Source organism: Cardiocondyla obscurior, linkage group LG04 (assembly GCF_019399895.1).
Source record: "Cardiocondyla obscurior isolate alpha-2009 linkage group LG04, Cobs3.1, whole genome shotgun sequence".
In the NCBI taxonomy this organism is placed as follows: domain Eukaryota; kingdom Metazoa; phylum Arthropoda; class Insecta; order Hymenoptera; family Formicidae; genus Cardiocondyla; species Cardiocondyla obscurior.
In genome coordinates, this window is record NC_091867.1 from 7,521,292 (window position 1) to 7,538,107 (window position 16,816).

The 16,816-nt window shown below is 46.3% G+C and overlaps 2 protein-coding genes across 2 annotated transcripts in view; one reads left to right on the forward strand and one right to left on the reverse strand.

Moving 5' to 3' along the window:
• Nucleotides 1-15,905, forward strand: part of LOC139101663 (facilitated trehalose transporter Tret1-2 homolog) — a 54,772-nt gene extending 38,867 nt beyond the window's left edge. Inside the window, 8 exon segments of the mRNA XM_070654995.1 lie at nt 4,116-4,217; nt 7,537-7,568; nt 7,570-7,617; nt 9,065-9,311; nt 9,383-9,667; nt 9,885-10,137; nt 10,347-10,687; nt 10,967-15,905. Of these exon segments, the coding sequence (XP_070511096.1) occupies nt 4,116-4,217; nt 7,537-7,568; nt 7,570-7,617; nt 9,065-9,311; nt 9,383-9,667; nt 9,885-10,137; nt 10,347-10,687; nt 10,967-11,104 (1,446 nt within the window). The 3' untranslated portion in view covers nt 11,105-15,905.
• LOC139101669 (mediator of RNA polymerase II transcription subunit 20-like) overlaps nt 1-16,816 on the reverse strand; it is a 73,499-nt gene that overhangs the window by 55,782 nt on the left and 901 nt on the right. The gene's annotated exons all lie outside the window — the stretch shown is intronic.

Genomic DNA, 16,816 nt, shown 5'->3' on the forward strand with positions numbered 1-16,816 from the left:
AAATAATTTTTATTAATCTCTTCCTCTTTCTTTCTCTCTTCCTGGAAAGTATACGTGAGCAGAATGGGAAATGCTGCAGACGCAGCATAGCGTTGCGCGATTTCATTATAATTTGCCGTAATTGTCGAGCGTAAATTAACGCAGTTACGAGCGGCGCATCCACGGAGTTGAGTTTGTAAATATCTCGGCAAGAAACGTCGGGACACAGGGATCGATACCTTACGAGCGCGTACAAAACCTTTTATCTCGCATTAAATACGTTGTCATAAACGTCGGGTGCAAATGAATCGCTCTCCGTTTGCGTTGGAAGTTACGCAGCGCGTAAGCGTAATTACTCGCAGCCGCGTGTACGTACAATCGCCGAGATGCTGGATTTACCTCTAAAAAAAATTCAACTTGACGCGCAGAGTTTAATCTGAAATTATTAAATTGCCAAGTTGGTGGAATTAATTACGTCGGACTGATAGGCAGACACCTGGCGACTTCGTCGCGGGAAGAGAGTATCGCGCGGGCGGGATTAAAAAGATCCCCTCCTTAGGTCCGCGGCGTTATATATCGTTATACACATCGCTCGAGCCCCGTATATCGCGTTATTATTCCGCCGCTCGTTCCCGGCGCGGTGATAAAATTCTAATAGCGCGGTTATATGCGGCCCGATTCCGCGCAGCGCTTCCTTCTCTCGCCGAGAGGATCGGCCCCCGCACGGGCCTCCATTTATTTCTCACCGGTCGGAGCACGGGGCTTGCCGCCTTATCGCAAAAATCAGTAATTAAGTTACGTTTTCCCCCGGTGCCTTCAAACGCGCGATGGAACGATTTCGAAACGGCAGCGGCCGAGAGAACCCTCTTTTCGCTCGCGGCACGGCCGCTCGTTCGCGGTGAAGTCGAGAGAGAACGGGGCATCTCTTATTAAATCTCGGCACGGAATTATTATTAAGCGTCGTGCACTATCCAGGATCCGCCGTCGCGACCTCCCCCCCGGGGTGTCCCCCTTCGCACGTTGCGCGGATTTAGCCGCAGCTGCAGACGTTCTAGGGTCGCTCTACGTGCTCTCGCGCCTCTCACGCGCGCGCGGGATTTATTAATTTCCGGATTAGCCCCCGCCCGCGACTTCCGTCCCCGCGGGGACGTACAAACGCGATTTCAATTAATCAATAACGAACACAATTTCCCCGCGGGACGCGGCAAACGCGACGTCAAATTATAAATTCAGAAACGCCCGGGCGCGACGGGCGTTTTCGTGCTTTTACCGGCCGCGCGCCTCGCTTCAATTAGCCGCGCGCGGCACACGGGCGTGCAAAAAGGCCCGTTTCACCCCTCGTTATCTTTGGTCCCGCATTTACAAAGAAAAAGAGCGGTCAAAGGGAAATTTATAGCACGAAGCGTTTTAACGACGTTTTTACTCTCTTCGCTTTGGAAGGATAAATCGTGGTGCCGGTGCTCGCAACTCGTTTTTATCGATACTCCGATATTTCTGTGGAATATCGTATTACCGTTTCGCAAACGTAATAACGAAAATACGATACGGACAGTCGTCATTATTACGCGAAATTATCATTCGCGCGGAAAAAGACTCTTGCGTTTTGTGTTTCACCGCACGCGATAATTATTTTTTTTTTTTCCCCTTTTTGCACGTTTTCAAAAGGGTGTTTTCCGTACAGAAGAAAACCGTTATGTCTTCATTCCTATCCGTTCTCTCATGTGATACATTTCTTTTTTTTTCTCTCTATCTCTCCCTCCCCTTCTCTCGATGATACGAATGCGGTGGAAGTTAGTGTTACATACCGCGCGGTTCGCGAACTATCTGCAAACTCTGTTTCGACGTGATCGTCCTCACGGAATTCCCTAGCGTATCTCGAGATATTGATTTTGCGACACGATTTGCCGGGGGATGCCCACAGCGCCGCGCGCTCAGGGAAATAAATCCGCGAATGGAATCTAGGCGGCGGAAGGAAACGTGAGAAATCGCATTTGGCGGAGGTTCTATGAGACTTATATACCCGTCTTGTCGATTATTGAAAATCGGCTAACTCATTCGTCACGCCGGGAAAGCGGCGGGTAAAGAAGTAGGAAGAGAGAGGGAGGATTGCAAAGCGAACTAGACTAATCGGAGATTCAACGGCGGAGGAGGAAAGAAACCGCCGGCCTCCTGGGAGGAAAAGGGATCGGGGACTCGCATGAATAATCAAGAGACTCGCATTAAATCGAAAACACTCGTCTTATGATTCCTTATTGATTTTCGCTGATGCACCCCGCTATTAGCTTCGCTCGTCCGCCCGATGCAGACCGAAACGATTATATCCTCGTCAGAAGACGCGCGAAATATTCGCAGTTTGCGATAACATCAACGGTATCAGAAAAGATTCCTGGTTTCTACGAGATGTAGTTTTCTCTTGTAAATAAAAGTCTAAAAAATCCGGTACTTAAAGCTTCAATCAGCGTCTCAATCGGCATTAGAGTACTTTCTTCATCGCGTCGTTCAAGTGTTATTTTTTTATTTTACTTTATTTTATTTTTTTAAATTTTTTTAATGTACACGAAGGGTCGCTTTGGTCACGGAACAGCTTTGTTCGCTGAATCAGCCTGCAAAATTTCGTCCAGGCAGAACTAGTCCGCCGTAAATCCGTTTACGAAAGGCGTAAAGGGAACGACTCTCGGTAATAACTTACGATCGCGAGATATCGGCAAGTCCTCGGAGTGTCACCGGATATCTAATGTCGTCTTAAATACACACGTTGCGAGCCGTGAGCAAATGGTGGCCACCGAGTTTAAACTGTCGAGGAAATTGGGCTCCGATTGCCGTAAGGTGTGCATGAATAAAATAATGAAAAGACGCGCGCCGTCGGGCCTAAGAGATCCGATCTTAATAGCGGGCGCTTGCCGATGATTTAGATAGAGTCATTTCACGGCGGGCCCGATCTAACGACTGCTCGACGCCCGGCTCTACATTTTCCCCGTTTCAAGGTTACACGAGCGTATTACGGCAGCCGCGAGCGTAATATATTCACCTGCAGCCCGTAATCAGACTATAAACGGACCGTACCGTGGAATTATAATTAAATTTAGCGAGGGATTTAATTTATCGGCGATGCGCGCGTATTGATTAATCGCCGTAATTTGTAAGAAAAAAAAAAAAAAAAAAGAAAGAAAATACGTTGTAAAAGCTGTAAGAAAATAACTGTACGCGGGTGTTCTAAAGTCGTCCCTGGTTTTAATGGGAACGGCGAGCGATTTTAGGGACGAGCTTTTTAAGAGCAGGCGAGCGCTCCGGCAATTCTCTGAGGGAGACTCGCCCGTATTAAGGTCGTCGCTCATATTGATGAAGGTCTTCGAACAATAACGGTCGTCAATCGTTAAATCCGAACGAGCGGTAGTAAAGCGGTCGTCCGATACGCGTAAGCCCGGGTTATCGCGCGTTCGCTTCTACGTCCCTCTCGCCGGGTTTGATCGATATATATATATATATCTCAATATGCGGGTCACGCGTCGCGATCGTCGTCGGGCGATCGACGCGTAAAAATTGTTGGGTAATAACTTTCGGCGACTGACACGTAACGTCACGATAATACCGACACCGCTCGTATTTTTGTGTATTTAATGCGCCCTAAGCGGCGGGACGTCTTTTCGTTGCACGGTTGAACGAGCACGGCGCGATAACCGAGATGACAGCACTCGCCGGTAGCAGCGTCCCTTAAGCCCGACTATTGCCTGAACGACCTGCCTTCGACTCGGCAAGATACGAGTGATTGACGGTCCACTCTCGTTTCCGAAAGGGCAGCTAACGACTTCGTAATCAGCAGAGTGAAAGAGAGAAAGAGAGAGAGAAAGAGAAAGAGGGCGGGAAAGCGTCCTATCAGCGGAAAGAAAGTTTCACGACAAAAATATCGGCCGTACTTTCTCGCCGAAGACGAGGCGAATTACTCCAGCAGCCGTTTGAATTCAATTCGCGTTTCGAAAAGAAGTTAAAACGACGTTAACACACGTGTGAAAACTGCACCGCCGGAAACGAAGGAAATAACCGCAGCGAGGCAACGAAAAAAAAAAAGAAAAAAAAAATCTACTCGAAGCTAATTCAGTTATCGATGATATCGATCGTAATTTGCGTTTTTGTTACAGGTAACGACGATACCGGACGAGGGCGAGGACAATTTTAAAATGCCCAGGGCTTCCGTGGTACACATGACGTCGACGGCGACGAGGCCGCATCACATGTCACAGGTACACGTATCATCAATTAATAATTAGTCAAATTAACGCTAATTCAATAATCAATCGAGTAAAATTTTCGGAAATTGACCGGGCACGAAAATAATAAAAGAAGAAGTCTGTCGAAAGGCTAACGCGCTCTTTTCTCTGCTGTGGAGTTTACGATAACGATGAATATTTTTGTTCGGCGAAGTATATACCTCTCCGCCAATTTGCGTCCTCCTTCCCGCCGTGTTCGTGAATTCTTAAATAATCGGACGAGGGGCTTGCGCGACTAATCTTTTTATCTCTTCTTGGCGAGGAGCCATATTGATATGCAAACACCGAAGACAGCACCGAGTCGTAATTGAGTGGTCCGGTTTATAATGGATATCGCGCCCTTTCGAGAGGGCAGGAGAACCGCCGTCCTACGTCCACATGTACGCTTAACACAGCATCCGACCGACCATCCTCATAATCGTATAAGCGGCAGAGGCGACTTTTAAAGCTCGTTTTTTTTCCCCTCTCCCTTTCTACCTCGCCTTTACTCCACGGTGGCTAATAGTTTTAAGCTAATGGCACCTCCCCTCCGGCTAGCTTCGACCCGACGCCGCATCCCTCGCGCTTACGGAACTGCGCCGGGTATTTCGCACGGCTCGATGCAAACGAGCTTTTAACGCCGTGTCCGGGAGCAAGGAAGAAGCAGAAAAGAGGAAGGCAGGCGCGAAAGAACGGAGGAAGAACGCTAAAAAGTAATATCGCCCGGAGGGGGGTGTTTTCGGTGAACGAGAATTTCTTGCGCTCGAAAGAGAAATACTCGTGTTCGCGAGGGTGGCGCGTTCATCTTGGCTCGTTAAGTCCCTCGCGTGTCGTTAATAGAAATTGCTTGCATCGGCTTGCATCGGCGGGGGACGATATCGCGGCAGACAAATGCGTACTCGTACATCCTCGGTCGCGCATCATCTCGTAAACCATAATTAATAATCCGAATTCTCCGTCGCCGGTCTAAGTAACGCGTAAGCCGTATCGGCGCTCGTTACCGCGCCTGACGTTTTCCTGAATGCACTATTCATCGCGCACGGCCGCGATAATTAGTCGAAGAAAGCGAGTCGAACGAGCGCGCGCACGTAAAGCCATGTCCATTACGAGCTGTCGCTGCCCGCGCATTATACGAATAATTAAGATCGACGGCATCCGACGTGTTTTCTCCGCGAGCCCCGAAGATAAAAAGAAGAAGGAAAAAAAAAAAAGAAACAATGATAGAGTTAACGGCAAAAATCACTAGCCGGATATCAATTACCACGAGAATCGATAAGTAACGAATTCGAAAGCTGCGGCGCGCGGTGCGGTCCGCGCCTAATTGCGAGATACATAGTACGGAGTTTTTCACGACGCGCCAGCCGGATTTACGGCCCCGACGTATTGACGCAATTATAAATCCTCGATAGCGAGTGGAAAGCGGCCGGAGTGTAACCGTAAATTTCTTCCCCCCTCGAGGTTGGGTCTTTACAAACTGTGTACCAATTAATCGGTAAAGGCGCGCAGAATTATGTTCCCGGACGGCGTTATAATTTTCGCGCATACAACCGGGGCGTAAACGAAGGAAAGAAAGGAAGGTAGGCCTGGATCGCGAAGAGGCGCTTCGCCGACGGCTTAACGCGTTATTATCGCGGAGAGAGACGCCGGGTATCGTGCGCCTCTCTCGCGGTACGATAGAAAGGTTACACATGGCGACACGTCTAATCGCGTAATACGACCGTTTACGCTCGCTGCTCCTAATGGCGCGGGAGATAATTGAAAGTGCATGCAAATTTATGTGGGATCGGCGGCGCCGCTTGAAATTCCTTATCGAATACGCCGCACGTCGTCCCATTCGCCGCGATATGAGCTACGGTGGTTCATCGCGCATTAAAACCGAACTACCGAACACTTTCGTCGCCCGTGCCGCGCGGTAAATCACGGCCCTTACGTCCGGAGAAGGTCAGAGTTTAATACGAAATACCTACTGGCGAGTTTTTGCTTTTTTCTTTCTTTTTTTTTTTTTTTTTTTTTTTTTTTTTAAACAGTCTTGCTACACGATCGTCACGGATAAATCGACCTTGTTTTAGAGATCAACGCACTGTCTCATTTTTGTTTCCTAGATAAAGTTTTTGTTTCGCGAGATAAATACGCGAGATAATAATGCAAATCGTGAAACCGAAGTGTTAAAGAATTTACTACTGCAGCAAAAAATACATGTGCAAACACGTAGAAACATCACGTGGATATTCTTACATCACTCGTCACGAAATCGTGGATGCTGAACGTGCATGCGGCGACTGACATGAGATAAGACGTCCGGGATTACGCCAACGTTAAAGTTTAATGAGTCAGTAAAAAGAAACGCGGGTTTGTACTCGGAGAGAAAAGAAACATTGCTAGATCTCCTACTGAAAGAAGAAAAAAAAAAAATACTGTAGAATACTGATTTTATACGCGCGTACGTCTTCGCGCACGTTTTCACACGAGTTTATCCCTCGCGAAATTATACGCCGTTGTTTAGAAAAGGCGTCCCGACGTCCGCGGTCGCCGAGAACACACGAGAGGAACTCCACGTGCGTCCATCATCGCGCGAAGGATGCGTATATAACGCCGCGGTACTTTGAAATTGAATATGTGTATACATATGCATGCGCATAAATGCGGGGCCACGCGAAAATGTTTAGTATTCCTCGCGAGGGGCCGGGGCTCAGCTTTCAATTTGCGGCCGGCAATTTGTTCGCCGGTTGCACCCCGGGTAGCGACGCAAATTCGCGATGTATTCGCTTCGGTTGTGTGCGTATGAGAGCATTACCGGAGCATCACGGTGCACGACGGGCTGATTTATACCTAGCGTTACAACTGTGCCGCTATCCGGAATGCTTCTCAATTACGCGACGTTGCGAAATGAAGAGAACGCCGCCAGCCAAAAAGAAAAAGAAAAAGAAAAAAAAAAGTACTCGCGCCTTCGTGCCGATAGATTTTCAATAATGCGGCGCTGCGGCGATACGAGATAAATGCTTTCAAATTGGAAACGTGAGCGCAATGTAAACGGAAATATCCCGCGAGACGAGAGTAGATCACACCCGTGGGAGTTGCGACTCCCGTCGACGTCGCCGAAGTCTTGATCTTTGTAGAGCGGTATGCGCCGGGACAAGGAACGCGGTAAAAGGTATACACGAGCGTGAATTTCAGTCGCTCGTCGACGTGAAATAAACCGAGTCGACGTACGCGCCGGTGTGTTACGTCGCGTTCCCGCATAAATTCTTTCGCGCTGGCGCGAAGAGATAGTTTCCACGCCCGAGTTCATCAAAGTCTGCTTATCTGGCTTTAGGTACTGGCGACCCTGGCACTGTCTATGGGGACTGGATAATCAACCGCCCCATCTCTATCAATCACCGAACAACGACACTTGGTAAAAGACCTTTTTTTTTCTTTCTGTCTCTCTCTCTCTCTCTCTCTCTCTCTCTCTCTCTCTCTCTCTCTCTCTCTCTCTCTCTCTCTCTCTCTCTCTCTCTCTCTCTCTCTCTCTCTCTCTCTCTCTCTCTCTCTCTCTCTCTCTCTCTCTCTCTCTCCCCTCTCTCTCTCTCTCTCTCTCTCTCTCTCTCTCTCTCTCTCTCTCTCTCTCTCTCTCTCTCTCTCTCTCTCTCTCTCTCTCTCTCTCTCTCTCTCTCTCTCTCTCTCTCTCTCCTCTCTCTCTCTCTCTCTCTCTCTCTCTCTCTCTCTCTCTCTCTCTCTCTCTCTCTCTCTCTCTCTCTCTCTCTCTCTCTCTCTCTCTCTCTCTCTCTCTCTCTCTCTCTCTCTCTCTCTCTCTCTCTCTCTCTCTCTCTCTCTCTCTCTCTCTCTCTCTCTCTCTCTCTCTCTCTCTCTCTCTCTCTCTCTCTCTCTCTCTCTCTCTCTCTCTCTCTCTCTCTCTCTCTCTCTCTCTCTCTCTACTCTCTCTCTCTCTCTCTCTCTCTCTCTCTCTCTCTCTCTCTCTCTCTCTCTCTCTCTCTCTCTCTCTCTCTCTCTCTCTCTCTCTCTCTCTCTACTCTCTCTCTCTCTCTCTCTCTCTCTCTCTCTCTCTCTCTCTCTCTCTCTCTCTCTCTCTCTCTCTCTCTCTCTCTCTCTCTCTCTCTCTCTCTCTCTCTCTCTCTCTCTCTCTCTCTCTCTCTCTCTCTCTCTCTCTCTCTCTCTCTCTCTCTCTCTCTCTCTCTCTCTCTCTCTCTCTCTCTCTCTCTCTCTCTCTCTCTCTCTCTCTCTCTCTCTCTCTCTCTCTCTCTCTCTCTCTCTCTCTCTCTCTCTCTCTCTCTCTCTCTCTCTCTCTCTCTCTCTCTCTCTCTCTCTCTCTCTCTCTCTCTCTCTCTCTCTCTCTCTCTCTCTCTCTCTCTCTCTCTCTCTCTCTCTCTCTCTCTCTCTCTCTCTCTCTCTCTCTCTCTCTCTCTCTCTCTCTCTCTCTCTCTCTCTCTCTCTCTCTTTCTCTGCATTTAATAACTAAATGACATATATAACATAACGGGAAAAAATAGCCTATGGCGATAAATAATATCGGATTTCAATCTGAAACGTCGACGGACGAGGACAATTATATCCACGCAGTGGGTTATTCGAGCGTTAAGTTCCTGGTGGCTAATTCCGGGATGCGTTCGGACCGCGACAGCGCGCGAACTCTACCGGGAAGCTGTTCGCAAATAATACTCGACAGCCGAGAGGCGGCTGCCAAGAGCGATTACGTTTGCACCTGACGTCTAGCCTAGTACACCGACAACGAGAACAATACCCGATATATATCGAGAGCGCGTCCTGGACCGCGGACGAATCCGCGCCGCCGGACAAAATTACGCGCGGCTCTAATCACGTTTACGGTTTTTCTCGGTTGGCAGGTTGGCCTTCTCCGTTACGCAACAGGAGGCCTCGTGGGTCGCGTCGCTGTCCATGCTGGGCGCGTGGTTCGGCGCGATGATCGGCGACTGGATAATGCGAAGAGGCCGCCGCCTGGCCCTACGCACGACATCTCTGCCCTTGGCAGCGGCCTGGGTCCTAACCGGCGTCGCGCCATGCGTGGAGCTGATTTACGTCACGAGCTTCATCGGCGGGCTTTGCTGCTCGGTCATCACGATGGTCGCGCAGGTAACGGGAACGTTGATTTATTACGAAATATCCTCACCCGACCGACGCGTCAACAAGCTTTATTCCGGCAGGTGTACATATCGGAAATCTCGATGCCTGGCATTCGCGGCTGCCTGTCGGCGATGCTGAAGGTGCTCGGCCACGTTGGCGTCCTGCTGTCGTACATAGCCGGCACGTATCTGAATTGGCGGCAAAGCGCGCTACTGGTGGCCGTCGCGCCGTCGATGCTCTTTTTAGGGACTCTCTTTATACCCGAGACACCGTCGTACCTCGTACTGAATGGAAAAGACGACGAGGCCGCGAACAGCCTGCAGTGGCTGCGCGGAGAACACGTCGATATAAGAAACGAGTTGCAGGTAACTATCAGATTTCGTTGTTTTGAAAAGGAGACGTAGATATTTTAATGACCGATTGTCGCGACGTTAATTGTTTTTCTCGTTTGGCTCGAAGCGCGCGTCTAGTAACGTCTAGTTTAATAACGAGAACAGATATCTCGTGTCTTTTCTCAGATTTTCGACGCAAAACGAAAATACGATTAATTATTGTAACCTCGCGGTGTATAATCGCCTTCAGGTTATCAAGACGAATATTTTGGCTTCGAGAGCTAAGCAGTACGAGCTGAGTTTCAAGAACAGCATGTTTACGCCGAGGTTATACAAACCCATCGCCATCACGTGCGGCCTGATGTTTTTCCAGCGATTCTCCGGCGCGAACGCGTTTAATTACTACGCAGTACTCATCTTTCGTCAGACCCTGGGCGGAATGAATCCTCACGGAGCTACCATAGCGATCGGATTTGTGCAGCTATTGGCTTCCTTGCTGTCAGGTATTCCGAGGAACATTTAATAACGTCGATAGTACTCGAGCAATATTAAATTCCACAATTTAATTAAATTGTAAATAAAGCAAGATATGCCTTTTAAAGATTAATATATGAATTGAAGAAAATCTCTTTTTATTTATTATTATTATAATTTTTTTTTTATTAAAAATATTGTTCGCGATTGTACTTAAACGAAATCGTATCTCCCGCAGGATTTTTGATCGACATAGTCGGCAGACTGCCGCTTTTGATAGCTAGCACGGTTTTCATGTCCCTGGCACTCGCCGGGTTCGGCAGCTACGCGTACTACGTGTCGCAAACGCAAAATCTAGGATACGTGGACTCGGCGGTGGTGGGCCAGCACGACTGGATACCGTTGCTCTGCGTGCTCGTGTTCACGACCGCCCTCGCCCTGGGCATATCGCCAATTTCTTGGCTATTGATTGGCGAACTATTTCCGCTGGAGTACCGCGGCCTCGGCTCCAGCATCAGCACGAGCTTTAGTTACTTCTGCGCGTTTTTCGGGATCAAGCTCTTTATGGACTTTCAGCAGGTGAGCGAACTTTCATTCCCTTCTTAAGGTACTAATGACTGACGAACACCAAGTTCAGAAACTAACTTCGGGATTACGCGGAGCGAAATTTTACCCGAGAAAATCCATAATGCGGAAACATCGCGTCTTGAATAATAATAATATTTTAACGAACCGATACGTTCAGACGTAAAATCGCGAACTCAATTCGAGAATATAATTTTCTATCGACTAATAATTAATTTTCTGTAATATCACAGCTAGCTAATTTAATTGATTTTCGATTCTTTTTTATTCTAGAGCCTCGGTTTGCACGGAGCATTTTGGTTTTACGCCGCCGTTGCGATTTGCGGACTGTGTTTCGTAGTATGCTGCGTGCCCGAGACGAAGGGCAAGCAGCTCGACGAGATGAATCCGGATTATGCGCAAGCACGGTAGTATAAGGCCTCTTTGACGGGGGGTCTCTCGAACTTGGAGAAGGCGAACAAGCCTTTACCAGGTGGTGCTTATCCGAACGAGCACGACCCACGTGATCTCTACCGCAACGGTCCATCTGCCGCGACTTCGAGCGTCGCAACGCCACCCGCGCGCGTAGCCCATCGCAAGTTATCAGATTACTGCGGCATCTTCGCCGAGAAGACTAACAGAATCGGCAGAAACGTCGAGAGCTTTATGCAGTCTCGCGGTTTGCTGCCAATCCGTCGCTCGGTGGACGAGACGCCGCCGCGTCGCGACGCGTTCGGGATCAACGGCGACGTGATAAGAAGCGATCCTCTACCGCGAGCCGATCGAGAAACGAGCGAGAACCAACGGCGGCCGCACGAAAGCCACGACTACGAACGGCCGCGAACGAACGGGCAAAAGAAGCGCGTGGCGTATTCCAATAGCACCTATCCCCGGGACCCGACGCGAGCCGACGCGAGCTACGTTCGTCGTTTCAACGGGATCGAGCCGCCGCGTCGCCTCAGGAGGCGCGAGTACACGGAAACGGATTACGGCGCGGCGGACACCTGGAGACTAGAGCTGGACCTCGCGAGCGAAGGCCTGTGCGTCTCGAAGCCGATTCTGAGAAACGGCATCAATCACGGCGGGGACGAGAGACCGCATTACTCGACCGTGCCGCGGCGCAGCAGGACTATCAACTTCAAGGATCGGGCACGCGACTCCCCGGAGGGTGAGCGGCGGCGCGCGTATCCCAAGAGCCTGCAGGATCTAACGGATTTGGAGCTCGACGACGTTGCGTATCTCCCGGCCACCCGCGGCGGCGATGGCACTCGGGGGGACGGGCTCGACGACAATTACCGGCGACGTAACAGGTATCGCCGCGAGGCGGGCGTGCCGCCGTACGACGACGATTATCTCGAGCTCTGCAGAAGCCTGTCGAGGCTGGACAAGTATCCGCGCGGCGGTAGATACGGCCCGGGCGAGGTGCACTACGAAAGGGAATGCAGAACCTTCGGCAAGGACACGGTCGCCTTCATTTACTACAAGACCTGCTATTTATGATCAAGAGAGAAGAAGCACGATACGAACGAGCGGTCGAGAGTTTCTCTCATCTGTAGGACCGTCCATCGACGCGCGAGGTTCGCGATCTCAAGCAGAAATGCGCGAACGACCCTCGATCGGTCCCCTGTCCCGAGATTGTCGTTCCGCGGGCGTTTAACGAGCGGAGGCATTTTCTATAACTCGATGAACTGGCTTAGATTTTTGTGTTAAGTCGAGATTTATCAGCAGTAGAGATCGATATTACAGAAATTCCCTTTCTCAAATCCATATCTTTTTAACGATAACATATCTAAAGATACAAAAAGAATACTCGCGTGAGGAAAAAAAAGGAAAAAAAGAAGAAAAAAAAAAGAAAAGAAAATAATTGAGTCACAAATTGCCTTCACGTCTGGCTTTAATAATTAAATATCGTTTCTCGACTGATAACAAAGTTATATCATCGAGCTTTAACTAGATGCTTTCACATAACTTCTCTATAAAAAAAAATAAAATAAAACGTGATATCTTTCTTTTTTTAGAAGTTATCCTACAGAATTAGATTAATTTTTTTTTTTTATTTGTACAATATAAATTGTTATTCCGCGTTCCGCACTGTCTACCTACTTAATATCGTCGTATGTCTTCGAGATATTTTTAAATATACGAATAATTGTAAAGAAATGATCAAAAAACGATACCAAATAATATCATATACTAGCATCAAGATTAAAACATAATCACAGCGCGTAAACTACTTCACGCTTATTATATTATTTATTTTGTATTTATTTGCGAAGGTATGATCTTTTAATCAGGTTGAACCAGATTCTAATGCTAATAAGTCTTTAGCATTCAAAGCTCATTCGCCTCAAGAGGCAATGTTCTCGTATACCGTAATTTCTAATAATAAAATGCGACAATATTATACACGAGTAATGTACAACTACGTACAATTATGTATACTATAAATTTAACGATGTTAACGGAGTCCTTAGAATAGGTACGATAGACTGCTCGTAGACTGCCAAGCTAGTCTTTCCGTAAAGTAATCGATGCGCAATGAGTTCGCAATAATTTTCCGCTACTATAATTTCCGTCGATTAAACAGCGTCCGAGCACTACCTTCTTTCGGGAACGTAGCGAGACCCGAGAGATCGAGCGAGAGAAATTTTGTCGGCGCTGGAAAACGACCTTACTACAGCTAAAATAGCGTGCTGCCGGGGGGGGGGGGCATTCGCGTTAGTGAGAGAGATGCGACAATATGTAGAGTAAATATAATTTTTTTTTGCAGACTCAAAGCGAAATGTTAAATTTTGCTGAACTCGAGATATCAGAGGCCTCGTTGCGTAGCACAGGCGCCACTGACTTAACTACGACAATATAATATATATATACTATATATATCGATTTGTAGATATATCTACATATGTTTCATATAAGATGCGTATTGTGTACATTGGTTATTGTATATTATATACATATATCTCTATTGGATTCGTGTAAGTTAACGCAATTAGCGGCGACGCGCGATGCGATATAGCCGACAAACAAATTCTCGACAATACCACAAACTGCTAATAATTTCGCGAAGCCGGTCGAGCGAAATTCGGTACTACTAGCTTTATTAAGAAATCGTGTATTACGTGTAACGTTGGAAGCAGCTAATTATCCGCCATCCGCGGCCGCGGATCCCTTGTCTGTGCGATTAATCTACGTTATTCCTCTCTTCCGCTTTCGACGATTCTCCCGCATTTCTCAAGAGCGCGGCCATTCGAACGGCGAAAATCGCGATTAGACGAAAGTCTCCATATTAACGTATTTTATATTTTTATATAGTTTGTAGAATAATAACGAAAGAGAAAGAAAGAGAGAGATATATACATATATATTATCCATGGTAAAATATTAGTTAGAGATTGATTTTAGCGGATCACAGTTTAAATCTGTGATAATCGCGGGGGAAAATTTCTTTAAAGAATCTTTGATATCGAGACTACTTAGCGTGGATGAAAAAGAAAATGCTGTGTAGGTAGTATAATGGATTGCCGGACTGAGGGATACGATAAGAAGTTTTTCGTCCCGCGTACCGCGACAGAAATCGTTTGTAATTATCTATCTTACCCCGTGATTCATATCCCTGCCATATCCTGTACGTAACGAGGTATATGAAAGTCGGAGGAGCACTTTAAATCCCTGTACTTAAATATTTTCGCGTATACTTCTGTAGACAGTGATTGATCTCATAACGGGGGAGGAGAGGAAAAAAAAAGAAATCTGCGTTTGCGCAAACTATATCGATTCGCAAAATGCATTCCATTTTTTATATATACATATAAAAGACACGTATTACGCGAGGAAGAAAGAAGGAGAAAAATATTTAAAAAATATAAAAAAAAAGGACAAAATATCGCCGACGTCGAAATCGTAAATTCAGTAAACGACATATCACGTATGAAATAATATCTCGGTACCGGCATTACTGTCTACAAGAAGCAAGTGCACGTATTTTCCTGTATAAAAATATCTCACCGAATATGCTACACCGAGTGCCCTGAAAAAATATATACCAATTTCTAATTATTTCAATTATTTCCTGGTAAATAATTTCCGATATGACCGCAATTCCATTTCTTTTTGTTTCTTTTTTTTCTGCATTAAACTTGCTAATTAAATTCGCGGGATTATATCACGTTTCTGCCACAAGACATAATTAATTGTTTGAAAAGTACTGTTGAGACAGTAATATATTTACAGATGTTTAAAGAGCGGCGTTGCAAATGGTATATACCTTTTCATAGCACCGTATATTATATGCTCAAAGGGCTTCGACAGTATTGACTAACGTAATTAGTTTTAAACGTGGTGCAACGCTCGTGAAACGAGTGCACGTAGGATATTATATTCAATCAACTTTCGGATTTTATGTAAACCGTAAAGGATACGATAAGATTATCTCGTTCTTAGCGTACTGCGCCGAATAAGCGAGCTTTACTATTTGCCGAGTGGCATATTATTGAATATTTGCAGCGACCATATTGCGTCAGATCTTCCAGATAATAAGTGAGAAAAGAAAAAGGAAAAAAGATAAAAAAAAATAATAATAATAATAACCCGAAAATCTCCTCTCTTTTCCCAGTAGATATATCGAACTATATCGAACAAAAATCTGCACTGTGCACTCTCGTGAATTGAAAAATTTGTTGTATAATGTATAGCGGTAATAGTGAAATTCCGAATCAGATTTTCGCATTTACTGCACGTTTAGGAACGCAGGATAGTACCACGATAAATAGATGTCTGTGTTGCGTACGCGGTTAATATGTGCGGCGTGTGCGTGCGTGCGTGGCACCGCGAGAGAAAACTCGCTGATAAATGTGCGTGTAATTGCGGACGACAGGAGCTTTTAGATACGCCGCGCCGTGTAGATTTATCCATTTATCCCTTTCACGCAAAACCGGAAACGTTAGAGATCAACGAAGACTGTAAAAAGATCGGAATCCTAATCCGCGTTAGCGAGTTAAAGACGCATATCTAGCGCGTTGCAATCAGATTACGATTAAATAGGGAGGTTCGAGGTAGGAATTTGAATTTATATATATTAAACGCGATGTGCTACTTATGCCCGAGTGCGATCCGTGGGGCTCTCTCTCTCTCTCTGTGCCGAGAGAGAAACGGGTTACGTTTACATTAATTCTACTTACGACAATAAATTATCACTATACAATTTACTGACAATAAAATAACGAATGGAAATTAGCGCTGGCCGTCGCTAACACGATTAAATCTTATATATGTATATGCTTATTACATCACGGGTTATAAAATTGCAAAAGAAGTATTTTCAACGAAGAGAAAGAGAAAAGGGGAGTAGAGAGAGAAAAGGAGAAAGAGAACAGAATAAAAAAAAATTAAAAAAATATATATATATATATAATATATATCGATTTGGTCTATAACGAGCCACGTTTAGCTTCTCGCTTGCTAGATTTAATATTTTTGTAATGATGCCTAGGGGTATATAGTTATGTGTATTTGTACCTTCATAGAGTTAATATTTAGACTATACTTCCACCGTTGCGTCTCTGCGTCGCGGACGGGAACGGTAATTAAAATCGACGCGATGTGGCGCGTGATAAAAATCGTAATAAAATCACACGAGGAAGACAGTGAGAAACGATCTTTTCGCGCGAGATGAAAACGGGAGTACAAGGGGGAGTTTAACCGTTCGAACACGCGGATGATACCGATTCTTCTACGCTTTCTCTTTGAGAACACCAAGAGTGGATTAGGGGAGCTTCTTCGTTTGTTTCAAAAGGCCGGCCATTACGTTCGTTGATCAAAGTAATACGGAGTAGCACAAAATCGCGATCTCGCCGACGGGTTTTTGCTCCAGAGAGCGGACGCGCTCTCGACTGGCAATACCGTGTATTTACGTTACGTATATAAGTATGTACTTAAAGCGATTTCGTTAGGCGTTTACGTTTACACTCTCTAGATATAATGGACGACGTGTCGAATATACAATCGCTAATACTTTCGGCGGAACCAACACTTGCGTGTTTGTATAGAGACCCATATACACATGTATAAACGCCAAAAAAAAAAAAAAAGATGAATTATGAGAAAAGAAGCAATTGTGTCAATTTATTTCCACCCTAAAACCTC